At 48.4% G+C, this 13,359-nt stretch overlaps 1 protein-coding gene across 2 annotated transcripts in view; it reads left to right on the top strand.

Annotated features, from left to right (window-relative positions):
- Positions 1-2,507: 2,507 nt before the first annotated feature.
- Positions 2,508-13,359, top strand: part of ERBB2 (erb-b2 receptor tyrosine kinase 2) — a 144,895-nt gene continuing 134,043 nt past the window's right edge. Inside the window, exon 1 of one of the 2 annotated variants that reach the window (XM_069751649.1) lies at positions 2,508-2,735. In XM_069751649.1, the coding sequence (XP_069607750.1) occupies positions 2,669-2,735 (67 nt within the window). In that variant the 5' untranslated portion in view covers positions 2,508-2,668. The remainder of the gene's footprint in view (positions 2,736-13,359) is intronic. The other variant, XM_069751648.1, reaches the window with a different exon arrangement.

The following is a 13,359-nucleotide window of genomic DNA, read 5'->3' as shown; positions in this document are numbered from 1 at the left end:
CCAGCTTCCATGGGGCACTGCCTGGTACAGCAGCACTACCAGCACTCTGCCTGCAGTGAGTGCAGCCTCCTGTGCTGGGATCCCAGTGCCACTCCTATGTAGGGCATGTGTAATGGCCCCGTATGATGCCAGCTTCCATGGGGCACTGCCTGGTACAGCAGCACTACCAGCACTCTGCCTGCAGTGAGTGCAGCCTCCTGTGCTGGGATCCCAGTGCCACTCCTATGTAGGGCATGTGTAATGGCCCCGTATGATGCCAGCTTCCATGGGGCACTGCCTGGTACAGCAGCACTACCAGCACTCTGCCTGCAGTGAGTGCAGTGCAGCCTCCTGTGCTGGGATCCCAGTGCCACTCCTATGTAGGGCATGTGTAATGGCCCCGTATGATGCCGGCTTCCATGGGGCACTGCCTGGTACAGTAGCACTACCAGCACTCTGCCTGCAGTGAGTGCAGTGCAGCCTCCTGTGCTGGGATCCCAGTGCCACTCCTATGTAGGGCATGTGTAATGGCCCCGTATGATGCTAGCTTCCATGGGGCACTGCCTGGTACAGTAGCACTACCAGCACTCTGCCTGCAGTGAGTGCAGTGCAGCCTCCTGTGCTGGGATCCCAGTGCCACTCCTATGTAGGGCATGTGTAATGGCCCCGTATGATGCTAGCTTCCATGGGGCACTGCCTGGTACAGCAGCACTACCAGCACTCTGCCTGCAGTGAGTGCAGCCTCCTGTGCTGGGATCCCAGTGCCACTCCTATGTAGGGCATGTGTAATGGCCCCGTATGATGCCGGCTTCCATGGGGCACTGCCTGGTACAGCAGCACTACCAGCACTCTGCCTGCAGTGAGTGCAGTGCAGCCTCCTGTGCTGGGATCCCAGTGCCACTCCTATGTAGGGCATGTGTAATGGCCCCGTATGATGCTAGCTTCCATGGGGCACTGCCTGGTACAGTAGCACTACCAGCACTCTGCCTGCAGTGAGTGCAGTGCAGCCTCCTGTGCTGGGATCCCAGTGCCACTCCTATGTAGGGCATGTGTAATGGCCCCGTATGATGCTAGCTTCCATGGGGCACTGCCTGGTACAGCAGCACTACCAGCACTCTGCCTGCAGTGAGTGCAGCCTCCTGTGCTGGGATCCCAGTGCCACTCCTATGTAGGGCATGTGTAATGGCCCCGTATGATGCCGGCTTCCATGGGGCACTGCCTGGTACAGCAGCACTACCAGCACTCTGCCTGCAGTGAGTGCAGTGCAGCCTCCTGTGCTGGGATCCCAGTGCCACTCCTATGTAGGGCATGTGTAATGGCCCCGTATGATGCTAGCTTCCATGGGGCACTGCCTGGTACAGCAGCACTACCAGCACTCTGCCTGCAGTGAGTGCAGTGCAGCCTCCTGTGCTGGGATCCCAGTGCCACTCCTATGTAGGGCATGTGTAATGGCCCCGTATGATGCTAGCTTCCATGGGGCACTGCCTGGTACAGCAGCACTACCAGCACTCTGCCTGCAGTGAGTGCAGTGCAGCCTCCTGTGCTGGGATCCCAGTGCCACTCCTATGTAGGGCATGTGTAATGGCCCCCGTATGATGCCAGCTTCCATGGGGCACTGCCTGGTACAGCAGCACTACCAGCACTCTGCCTGCAGTGAGTGCAGTGCAGCCTCCTGTGCTGGGATCCCAGTGCCACTCCTATGTAGGGCATGTGTAATGGCCCCCGTATGATGCCAGCTTCCATGGGGCACTGCCTGGTACAGCAGCACTACCAGCACTCTGCCTGCAGTGAGTGCAGTGCAGCCTCCTGTGCTGGGATCCCAGTGCCACTCCTATGTAGGGCATGTGTAATGGCCCCCGTATGATGCCAGCTTCCATGGGGCACTGCCTGGTACAGCAGCACTACCAGCACTCTGCCTGCAGTGAGTGCAGCCTCCTGTGCTGGGATCCCAGTGCCACTCCTATGTAGGGCATGTGTAATGGCCCCCGTATGATGCCAGCTTCCATGGGGCACTGCCTGGTACAGCAGCACTACCAGCACTCTGCCTGCAGTGAGTGCAGTGCAGCCTCCTGTGCTGGGATCCCAGTGCCACTCCTATGTAGGGCATGTGTAATGGCCCCCGTATGATGCCAGCTTCCATGGGGCACTGCCTGGTACAGCAGCACTACCAGCACTCTGCCTGCAGTGAGTGCAGTGCAGCCTCCTGTGCTGGGATCCCAGTGCCACTCCTATGTAGGGCATGTGTAATGGCCCCCGTATGATGCCAGCTTCCATGGGGCACTGCCTGGTACAGCAGCACTACCAGCACTCTGCCTGCAGTGAGTGCAGTGCAGCCTCCTGTGCTGGGATCCCAGTGCCACTCCTATGTAGGGCATGTGTAATGGCCCCCGTATGATGCCAGCTTCCATGGGGCACTGCCTGGTACAGCAGCACTACCAGCACTCTGCCTGCAGTGAGTGCAGTGCAGCCTCCTGTGCTGGGATCCCAGTGCCACTCCTATGTAGGGCATGTGTAATGGCCCCCGCCTCTCCCCTCCCTGCAGGAAGTCTTGTGGAGGAATGAAGTAGAGCAGATCAGCAACTTGCTGGAAGTTTTACTGCTACAGAAGAATCAAGGACGAAAACCGAAGAAAAGTGCTTGGACTAAGGGAAGGCTGAGCAGTATGGTGCTGCCTGCAGGGCACTGAGGGATGGACCTGCACCCCTGGATCCTGGGGCTCTGTGCCCTGTTCCTGCAGGGGGGTCTCTGTAGAGAAGGTGAGCCAAGTATGGGGTGTCCTGGCTCAGGGGCAGCTCTGGGTTAGGCCGTGTGCTGCTTGGGGATCTGTTTGGATTTGCTGCGATTTGTTATTTTTGCTGATGAGGTCTAAAAAGGCAGAAAGAGGCTTTGTATAGTAAATATTGATAGATGAGATCCGATGGTCAACCTCTTCCATGGAAGTCCTGTAAGGAAGTTATTATAGGTGGATTACAAGGAAGTGACTGATGCATGTGGTTGGTGGGGTGGTCCTCCTACAGTAAATGTGGTGGTGTTGGTGAATACAACCCAAAACGGGGTCAGGTTTGTGAATTAGGAGAACTGGGAATGCAGATGTTCTTATTCCATGAGATGACCCAGGCTCCTTAAATATGTCTTAGGCTAGGGATATATAGGTGACATTTGTTATTATTTTGTTGTACGCATCAATATAAAATTGTTATTTTCATGGGAAATCCTAAAAGTAAGATGCAACAAGCGGTCTGTTTTGTGATGGCTTCATGCCACTGTGTCCAGAGTCGCCTTGTGGTTGCGCCACCTGTGGCAGTGAGAGGACATCTGTTCAGCTGCTAAAATAAAAAATAGTATTGGCTGCATGAGGTATCGATATAGATATCCGTTGTCTGTCGGGTGAGAATTCTTCTTACATCTCATAAGAGTGAGTTTTAAACAAATGTAAAAAGGGGCATAAAATTGTTCTTTTTTGGGGGGTAGAGGGGGAGAAGACAGATAGGGCAGCACGGTGGCTCAGTGGTTAGCATTGCAGCGCTGGAGTCCTGGGTTCTAATCCCACCAAGGACAACATCTGCAAGGAGTTTGTATGTTCTCCCCGTGTTTGTGTGGGTTTTCTCTGGGTTCTCCGGTTTCCTCCCACATTCCAAAGACATACTGATAGGGAATTTAGATTGTGAGCCCCATCAGGGACAGTGATGATAATGTATGCAACCTGTAAAGCGCTGCGGAATATGTTGGCGCTATATAAAAATAAAGATTATTATTATTATGTTATTAGGGGGATGCATGCAGAGGTGCAACAGAGCAGGATCTATTGCTACATAATAATTCCGAAACTCTGGCCCGAGACAACAAATAGTCCTGTATCTAAACACCCTTGCTAAGGTATATAGGGACATACCACCTAGCCTTTAACCTTCCTCCATCTACACCTCTGGCTTTAGGGTAGACCACCCAAAATCATTCTCTCTAGTGATCCCAGTCTAATATGGATCATGTGGGAGACAGAACGCCAGATATCTGTGTGCATGAGGCTGCCGTCACACTAGCAGTATTTCGTCATTATTTTACCTCAGTATTTGTAAGCCAAAACCAGGAGTGGGTGATAAATACAGAAGTGGTGCATATGTTTCTCTTATACTTTTTCCTCTGTTTGTTCCACTCCTGGTTTTGGCTTACAAATCCTGAGGTAAAATACTGACCAAATACTGATAGTGTGACCGTAGCCTGAAGGAGGTGAGGTTGGAATCCTAGATATGTAATAAGCAAATGCCAAGCGTGGTGGCATCGGTGTATTAGGATAACTTCGGGGTTTCCGGTGCATTGTTCATACATTTCTGCCTTTTGCATCCCAAGTGATTGCCCTCGCTGACTTTACACCATAAACGTGCTCACAAACTTCCTGTGCACACTGACACTGAAAGTAAATCATGGAGGACCCACCTCCACCCCAGCTCAGTTTACAGGCTGTGTGGACACAGCAGACATAAACACATCAGGCTCTCCCTGCTGCACGCACACCGTCACCCTGTAGTGCTAGCTCCATGATGATTGCATATGCACATTACATCATTAGATTATTACCTATGGGACGTCAGTGTAAAGCTGCTCATACACCTACAATAGGTATGGTGACCCACAGCTATGACTGCCGGCTCCCCAGCAGCTGTTGGACATCGTCCTTGGGAAACACAATTAGATAGGTTAAAATCCGCATTGACTGGTCCTTCTTTTCGATGCATTGGTCTCTACAAGTCTGATGGGATTTTAAGATCTCCCAGGCTGTCTCTATATAGAGTACATTAGATATTCAATAACTTCCACAAAGAACAATGAAATGTGGCTAGTCTCAATATATTACTTCCATGTACAATAAATGTCTACACTGTGGCTCAACTGAGATATTGACATTATTTGGTCAATTTTCCTGTATGTACCGTATTTATATACTCCCATTCATCAATTAATTTATTTTACTCACTTATATAGTGCCATTAACTCCACAAAGTTTTACAGACATCATCATCATCATCGCTCTCCCCATTGGGGCTCACAATCTAATTCCCCATCTGTCTGTCAAACTCCTTGCAGATGTTGTCCCTGGTGGGATTAGAACCCAGGACTCCGGTGCTGCAAGGCTGCTGTGCTAACCACTGCGCCACCGTGTTGCCCATATATATAATTCCACAGCACTTTTCAGATGTTTTCATCACTGTCCCTGATGGGGCTGACAGTCTAATTCCCTATCAGTATGTCTTTGGAATGTGGGAGGAAACCGAAGATCCCGGAGGAAACCCACGCAAACACGGGGAGAACATGCAAACTCCTTGCAGATGTCGTCCTGGGTAGGATTTGAACCCAGGGCCCCAGTGCTAACCACTGAGCCACCATGCTGCCCATAAACCAAATCTCATCTACCTTGCTGCTACTGTAATATCTGCCATATGTGAACATACCCCAAGGCTGGCCAAATGCATTCAATTTTTCTTAGGCTACGTTCACATTTGCGTTGTTGGGCACAGCGTCGTCGACGCATACCGACGCATGCGTCATGCGCCCCCATCTTTAACATGGGGGGCGCATGGACATGCGCTGGTATGCGTTGTATTGCGTTTTACGATGCATGCGTCATATTGACGCACAGACAGGGCACAGAGGACGCTACTTGTAGCGTTTTCCCTGCGCCGAAATTCCTGCTCTGTACGATCTTATGACAACACATGCGTCGCAAAACGCTGCGTTGTGCACATGCGTTGTTGGTTGCGTCGCCGACGCTGCGCCCAACAACGCAAATGTGAACGTTACCTTAGTGGGTACGATTTCCAGGTATTTTGGTATGAGAGTCCATAAATTTGGTTCTGTCTCACCGATATAAATTCCTGCTATGCTATTATTATAAGTAACGCATAAAGGGTATAAGATTGATTGGCTTTTTTATAAATCAGATTAAAATCCAGGTTAAATGACTAATCGCATGTAACATAAATCCAATGTCCTCATCACATTGTAGAAAGAATTGCATTGTGTAAATCCCGCCAAGGTGTTTTTAGTGTGGGAGCAGAAAGCAAAGTCCAGCAGGGACAATCAAATACTCCTAAGGCCCATTCATAAATTCGATTTTCACGTATATGTGCTTTCCAGTTTTTAACTAAACATGTTTGTTTTTTTTTGGCTGAATGATGGTCAGCAAAAAAAATGACAAAGACGTGTCCGATATTGCTCAGATTTCTGCATTACGCTTGCCCACTCAAGTTATTGAACATCGATGACTGATCTGTATGGAGAAATGTTGAGCATTACTTGTCCCGGCATCTTTGCTGAATCACTAGACAGTAATCAATCACCGTTTCCTTGTTTTTAATGTAATTAATCATTCAGCTAAACCGCGTTTACTGTGCATAGGCAGAATTCTTGTTTGAAATCAATCAGGGTTCATGTAAAAGGCCTTTTGCAGGGTGCTGATGCAAACTATTGGTAATACAATCGTTCTGCCCCATACAGTTTGCATATTGTTTTCATGGGGAGATCTTCTGCTGACCAATGATCACTATTTTCTTGGCCGTAGCTATCAGAAAAATGTGAGCAGTATTTGCTCGCTTGTCTGATAATCGGTGCCATGTGTACACGGACCGATGATTGGGAACAAGCGCTCTAATAGACACTGGATTGTTTGCTAATGGGCCCGCGTGAAAGGGCCTTTATGTTTTCTAACAGATAAACCGAATAGAGGGTAAGGGTACCGTCACACAGTGGCACTTTTGTCGCTACGACGGTACGATTCGTGACGTTCCAGCGATATCCATACGATATCGCTGTGTCTGACACGCAGCAGCGATCAGGGACCCTGCTGAGAATCGTACGCCGTAGCAGATTGTTTGGAACTTTCTTTCGTCGCTGGATCTCCCGCTGACACCGCTAGATCAGTATGTGTGACACCGATCTAGCGATGCGTTCGCTTGTAACCAGGGTAAACATCGGGTTACTAAGCGCAGGGCCGCGCTTAGTAACCCGATGTTTACCCTGGTTACCAGCGTAAATGTAAAAAAAAACAAACACTACATACTTACATTCCGGTGTCCGTCAGGTCCCTTGCCGTCTGCTTCCCGCACTCACTGACTGCCGGCCGTAAAGTGAAAGCAGAGCACAGCGGTGACGTCACCGCTATGCTGTGCTTTCACTTTACGGCCGGCAGTCAGTGAGTGCGGGAAGCAGACGGCAAGGGACAGACACCGGAATGTAAGTATGTAGTGTTTTTTTTTTTTTACGCTGGTAACCAGGGTAAACATCGGGTTACTAAGCGCGGTCCTGCGCTTAGTAACCCGATGTTTACCCTGGTTACCCGGGGACCTCGGCATCGTTGGTCGCTGGAGAGCTGTCTGTGTGACAGCTCTCCAGCGACCACACTACGACTTACCAACGATCACGGCCAGGTCGTATTGCTGGTCGTGAACGTAGGTAAATCGTATAGTGTGACGGTACCCTAAGCCTCACTGCTTATAGGTAATTACACACAAGCGTAAGGCAGCAACCTAAATCTATGTTCATATGCAGAATAGCTTAGCTATGCTATTGTTTTTATGCCACACGTTTTGGGCAAAGGTGCAGGAATGTTCGAAACTGAATCATCCCTTAAAGAAATACTCCTCCCATCAAAATTGTTATCCTCTTAATATATTGCAGTCATCATATCATATTATATAGCACTGTGCACTTACAATTGTTCATTTTGCCTTTCTACCCAGGTAATTATTCTCTTTTCCTTTAGATCTGTGACATCACATGATTAAACACTGAATAGCTGAATCCTTCTAAACTCTATGTAGAAACAGGAGGTCACTTTTCCCTGTATGACTCATAAGTCACTGCATATTTCCCTGAAGGGTGAGGAATTGGAGAGGGGAATGACAAATGCAGGGACAAGAAACTTCCTGCTACTACATATGGCAGAGAAAAGAGAAGAATTAGCTGGGTAGAAAGGCAAAATGAGCAATTGTAAGTACACTGCTATATAATATGATGACTACAATATATTATTAAGTGGATAAAAACTTTGATGGGAGGAGAACTTCTGTAAAATTTTCCATTTTGCCTCTTGTTTTTGCCATCCTGAGGTGTGCTTCTGAATAAAGTCTGGACTCCAGTAACACTGGTGTATTGCAGCTGAAAGACTAATTATAATGCTATTTCATCTAATCATAACCTGTGAGGATTCTGACATGACCATTCTATGGCTCTATGTGGACTCTTCAGAGCAGAGACATAAGTTCACCCATATGTGAGGGAGTTTTTGATAAACCTCTTGTTATACACCCACAAAATGTAGATGTGACACAGGCTACTAATCTCTGCAGCAGCTACTCCTGTGTACACTGACAGTGACTAAGACATCAGATGCAGTCACTATACTATATGCATGATTCCCATGTATCTGACAGGCTGTAACTACAGGTGGTGCCAATGTATGGCCTGAAATGCAATTTATGCCTTTTATATAAATCTGCCCATTTCAACCAGCAGCACCAATAGAAATATGTAAATAAGCATTAACAATAGATTTTATGATGATGGCAAGGTCCCAAATGTCAGCAGTAATACCATCAATGACAGCCACAATGCCCCAAATGTCAGCTGTAATGCCCCCAAACAATGACAGCCACAATGCCCCAGTGTCTGCACTCAACACACTGGCAGCCACAATCCCCCAGCATCAGCTGTAATGCCCACAAACAATGACAGCCACAATGCACTAGTGTCAGCTGTAATGCCCCCAAACAATGACAGCCACAATGCACTAGTGTCAGCTGTAATGCCCCCAAACAATGACAGCCACAATGCCCCAGTGTCAGCTGTAATGCCTCCTAACAATGGCAGCCACAATCTACTAGTGTCAGCACTCAAAACAATGGCAGCCACAATGCCCCAATGTCAGCACTCAACACAGTGGCAGCCAGGTACGGACTGGGACTAAAATTCAGCCCTGGCATTTGCAATCACACAGGCCCATGTTGTCCCATTTCCAAGCAACAGATGGGGATATATTATTAACATTATCGTGGATTGAGGAAAGCAAGATTTACAAGACCAATATTTCTAATGATACCTGTGGCCTGCTGGGGTAAGTGACGGAGTCAGCGACTTTGTGCTCCATCACAACTGTTAACAGTGTGGGTGTCTTGAGAACACTGATTCTGCTAACAACATAGCAGACAAGGCAGCCCATGACCAGACAGGCCCTTCTGGCATTTGCCAGAATTGCCCAATGGCCAGTCCGGCCCTGGTGGCAGCCACAATCCCCCAGTGTCAGCTGTATGCCCCTAAACAATGGCAGCCACAATGCCCCAAGTGTCAGCACTCAACACAGTGGCAGCCACAATCCCCAGTGTCAACTGTATGCCCCCAAACAATGACAGCCACAATGCCCCAGTGTCAGCTATAATGCCCCCTAGCAATGGCTACTACAATGCCCCAGTGTCAGCACTCAAAACAATGGCAGCCACAACCCCCTAGTGTCAGCTGTAATGCCCACAAACAATGGCTACCACAATGCCCCAGTGTCAGCTGTAATGCCCCCAAACAATGGCTACCACAATGCCTCAGTGTCAGCTATAATGCCCCCTAGCAATGGCTACTACAATGCCCCAGTGTCAGCACTCAAAACAATGGCAGCCACAACCCCCTAGTGTCAGCTGTAATGCCCACAAACAATGGCTACCACAATGCCCCAGTGTCAGCTGTAATGCCCCCAAACAATGGCTACCACAATGCCTCAGTGTCAGCTATAATGCCCCCTAGCAATGGCTACTACAATGCCCCAGTGTCAGCACTCAAAACAATGGCAGCCACAACCCCCTAGTGTCAGCTGTAATGCCCACAAACAATGGCTACCACAATGCCCCAGTGTCAGCTGTAATGCCTCAAAACAATACGCCCCTTTGGCACGTGTAATTACTCCAAGACAACAAGAGCCATAATTCCCTCAGTTTCGTTTTAATTCTACCATAGCTATTTCAGTCACAGTGCATCCAGTACTTGCCACATTGCCTCAGTCATAGCCACTCTGCAAGGCAACCACAGTGCCCTCAGTGTTAGCCACAGTGCCTGCAGCAGTCACACAAGGCTCTCACAGTATTCGGAGGAGATGGATCTCTGAACAGTACGGATATGCCCTACAGACAATTCCAGCAGGCCAGATTGCAGAGATTTCTGCTCTTGTGAATTTCATCATAATTAGATGGATCTGCAGCAATTGAATGCTTGCTGCTGTGACTAGATAAAGCCAGTATTTCATAGTCTTCAGCAACATAGGAGAGAGTTTTCCTTCAGGTGACAAATGTATTAACGTGCTAGTTTCAGTTTAAGAGAATCCAGAAAAACTGCTTTAGGAAGGAAATTTTCTAGAACAATGGCTGTCCTAAACCATGGTTGCCAAGCCCACCACCCCCACCAGGACTAGAAACCTGAAAGCACCTATAAAGGGGTATTGTACTTTTAGAAAAGTTAAAAGCTTTTAGAAAACTATTAGATACTAGGTAAAAAAAACATGTAGTTCTCACCCTCCCCTGGTGCGGTGCGAGCTCCCCTTGGCTGCATCCATCTCTGTGTTTTGTCTACAGCGGTGATGTCACTTTAATGCTCGCCACCGCTCTAGCCAGTCACTTAACTCAGTGACTCTGCCAATGTAGACGGTGAAAGCCACCAATCTTGGCATTTGACTACAATGTTGATGTGCGCTATCTGCGCAATGTCACCACTGCAGCCAACAAAGAGCGGCAATAAGGTGACACTGTTGAGTACTATCTCTATTTTTTAACTAGTATCTGATTGTTTAAAGACTACTTTTCTCAAAGTGGAAAACCCCTTAAATTATAAGACTTGTCCACAGGACAGATGAAAAACTGTATGATTGCTGGGGGTCTAGCTGCTAAGACGTCTTCCACCCCTTCCCCGATCATTAGAACAAGATGCCCAAAGTCTCCTGTGTAAATGGAGCATGTGCAGCCACCAGTCTTATAGCCTTTGGACCCATAATCGACAGTGTTCCCAGCCGTTGAACCCCCAGGGATAATACATTTTCACCTATCCTGTGTATAGGTCATATATGTTGCTTATGGAATAGCCCCTTTAAACTGAACCTGTCAGTTAGGGTACCGTCACACTCAGCGACGCTGCAGCGATATAGACAACGAGCCGATCACTGGAGCGTCGCTGTTTAGGTCGCTGTAGAGACGTCAAACACAGCAACTCCAGAACGATGCAGGAGCGATCCAGTGACGTAACGGTGACTCACTTATCATTCTCGCTGGTTGTTAGCTCCATGTAAAACATTGCTGGCGTCGTTGCTTTTGATGTCAAACATGACGATACACGCCGACCTGACGACAAAATAAAGTTCTGGACTTCTAGCTCCGACCAGCGATGGCACAGCGGGATCCAGATCGCTGCTGCGTGTCAAACACAACGAGATCGCTATCCAGGACACTGCAACGTCACGGATTGTTGTCGTTCTCGTTGCAAAGTTGCTGAGCGTGACGGTACCTTAAGATTGTCTCCCGCCGCTTCATGATTGACAGTGGAGAGCAGAGATTACGTTGTGCAGCAGAGCCTCTGTTTCCTCTTTCAATCAAGCGAGTGCACCATCGTCGGGGACAAGCAAAGCGGACCCAATGACCGTGATTACACTGATACTCAACAGCGCACTTGCAAGACTAATTTACATATGAGTTCAAATGCGTTTTGGAGAAATGGAGCGCCCGATAATGGTGGAGTAGGTGTCTTTGGAAACTTTTGCCCTGCCCTTTCCTGCAGTAACTCACGTTCTCTACTAGTGTTGAGCGATACCGTCCGATACTTGAAAGTATCGGTATCGGATAGTATCGGCCGATACCCGAAAAATATCGGATATCGCCGATACCGATATCCGATACCAATACAAGTCAATGGGACATCAAGTATCGGAAGGTATTCTCATGGTTCCCAGGGTCTGAAGGAGAGGAAACTCTCCTTCAGGCCCTGGGATCCATAGGGATGTGTAAAATAAAGAATTAAAATAAAAAATATTGATATATTTACCTCTCCGGCGGCCCCTGAACTCAGCGCGGGTAACCGGCAGGCTTCTTTGTTCAAAATCAGCGCTTTTAGGACCTGAGAATCACGTCCCGGCTTCTGATTGGTCGCGGGCCGCCCATGTGACCGCCACGCGACCAATCACAAGCCGCGACGTCACCGCAAGCTATTAGCGCGCTCTTTTTTGAAAAATGAGCGCGTTAATGACTTTCAAAGACGTAGCGGCTTGTGATTGGTCGCGGCCACGCGATCAATCACAAGCCGCGACGTCACCGCAAGCTATTAACGCGCTCATTTTTAAAAATGAGCGCGTTAATGGCTTTCAAAGACGTAGCGGCTTGTGATTGGTCGCGGCCACGCGACCAATCACAAGCCGCGACGTCACCGCAAGCTATTAACGCGCTCATTTTTAAAAATGAGCGCGTTAATGGCTTTCAAAGACGTAGCGGCTTGTGATTGGTCGCGTGGCCGCGACCAATCACAAGCCGCTACGTCTTTGAAAGCCATTAACGCGCTCATTTTTAAAAAAGAGCGCGCTAATAGCTTGCGGTGACGTCGCGGCTTGTGATTGGTCGCGTGGCGGTCACATGGGCGGCCCGCGACCAATCAGAAGCCGGGACGTGATTCTCAGGTCCTAAAAGCGCTGATTTTGAACAACGAAGCCTGCCGGTTACCCGCGCTGAGTCCAGGGGCCGCCGGAGAGGTAAATATATCAATATTTTTTATTTTAATTCTTTATTTTACACATCTCTATGTATCCGATACCGATACCCGATACCACAAAAGTATCGGATCTCGGTATCGGAATTCCGATACCGCAAGTATCGGCCGATACCCGATACTTGCGGTATCGGAATGCTCAACACTATTCTCTACAGAATCTGCCCATTTATTGTACATATTTTAAGAATATTTCTATAAATGTACCTGGCACTGCAGCTCCTCAATTGTATGGGACGAGTTGCATAACGAGGCAGGTGACTGCTGCAGCACCCCTTATTGCTAATTGAAGGTGATTGCAAGTACAAGGCATCACATTTTTAAGTGGCACGGAATCCCTTTAACGGTCGGTATTATGATCATAACAGTATGCTATTCTTATAACTTGTATAACGCCAGCAGACATTATCAGCTCTAGAGATTAACCTCAAGGAATCAGTCAGCAGTAATGCCCCCTTTTAGAGTAGCCCCTCAATATTCACTCCCTGCCTCTTTACCCCTGTTATTCACCCCTCCTTCTTCTTTTTAGTCCCCTCCATGCCTCTATCACAGCCGTTTGTCCATGGTCTGGAACTAGCAGCGCTTTGGACACAGAGCATGTGTCCA

The sequence above is a fragment of the Ranitomeya imitator genome, chromosome 2 (assembly GCF_032444005.1).
Source record: "Ranitomeya imitator isolate aRanImi1 chromosome 2, aRanImi1.pri, whole genome shotgun sequence".
NCBI lineage: Eukaryota > Metazoa > Chordata > Amphibia > Anura > Dendrobatidae > Ranitomeya > Ranitomeya imitator.
The sequence above is the reverse complement of the archived record's forward strand: the minus strand, read 5'-3'. Positions and strand labels throughout refer to the sequence as shown.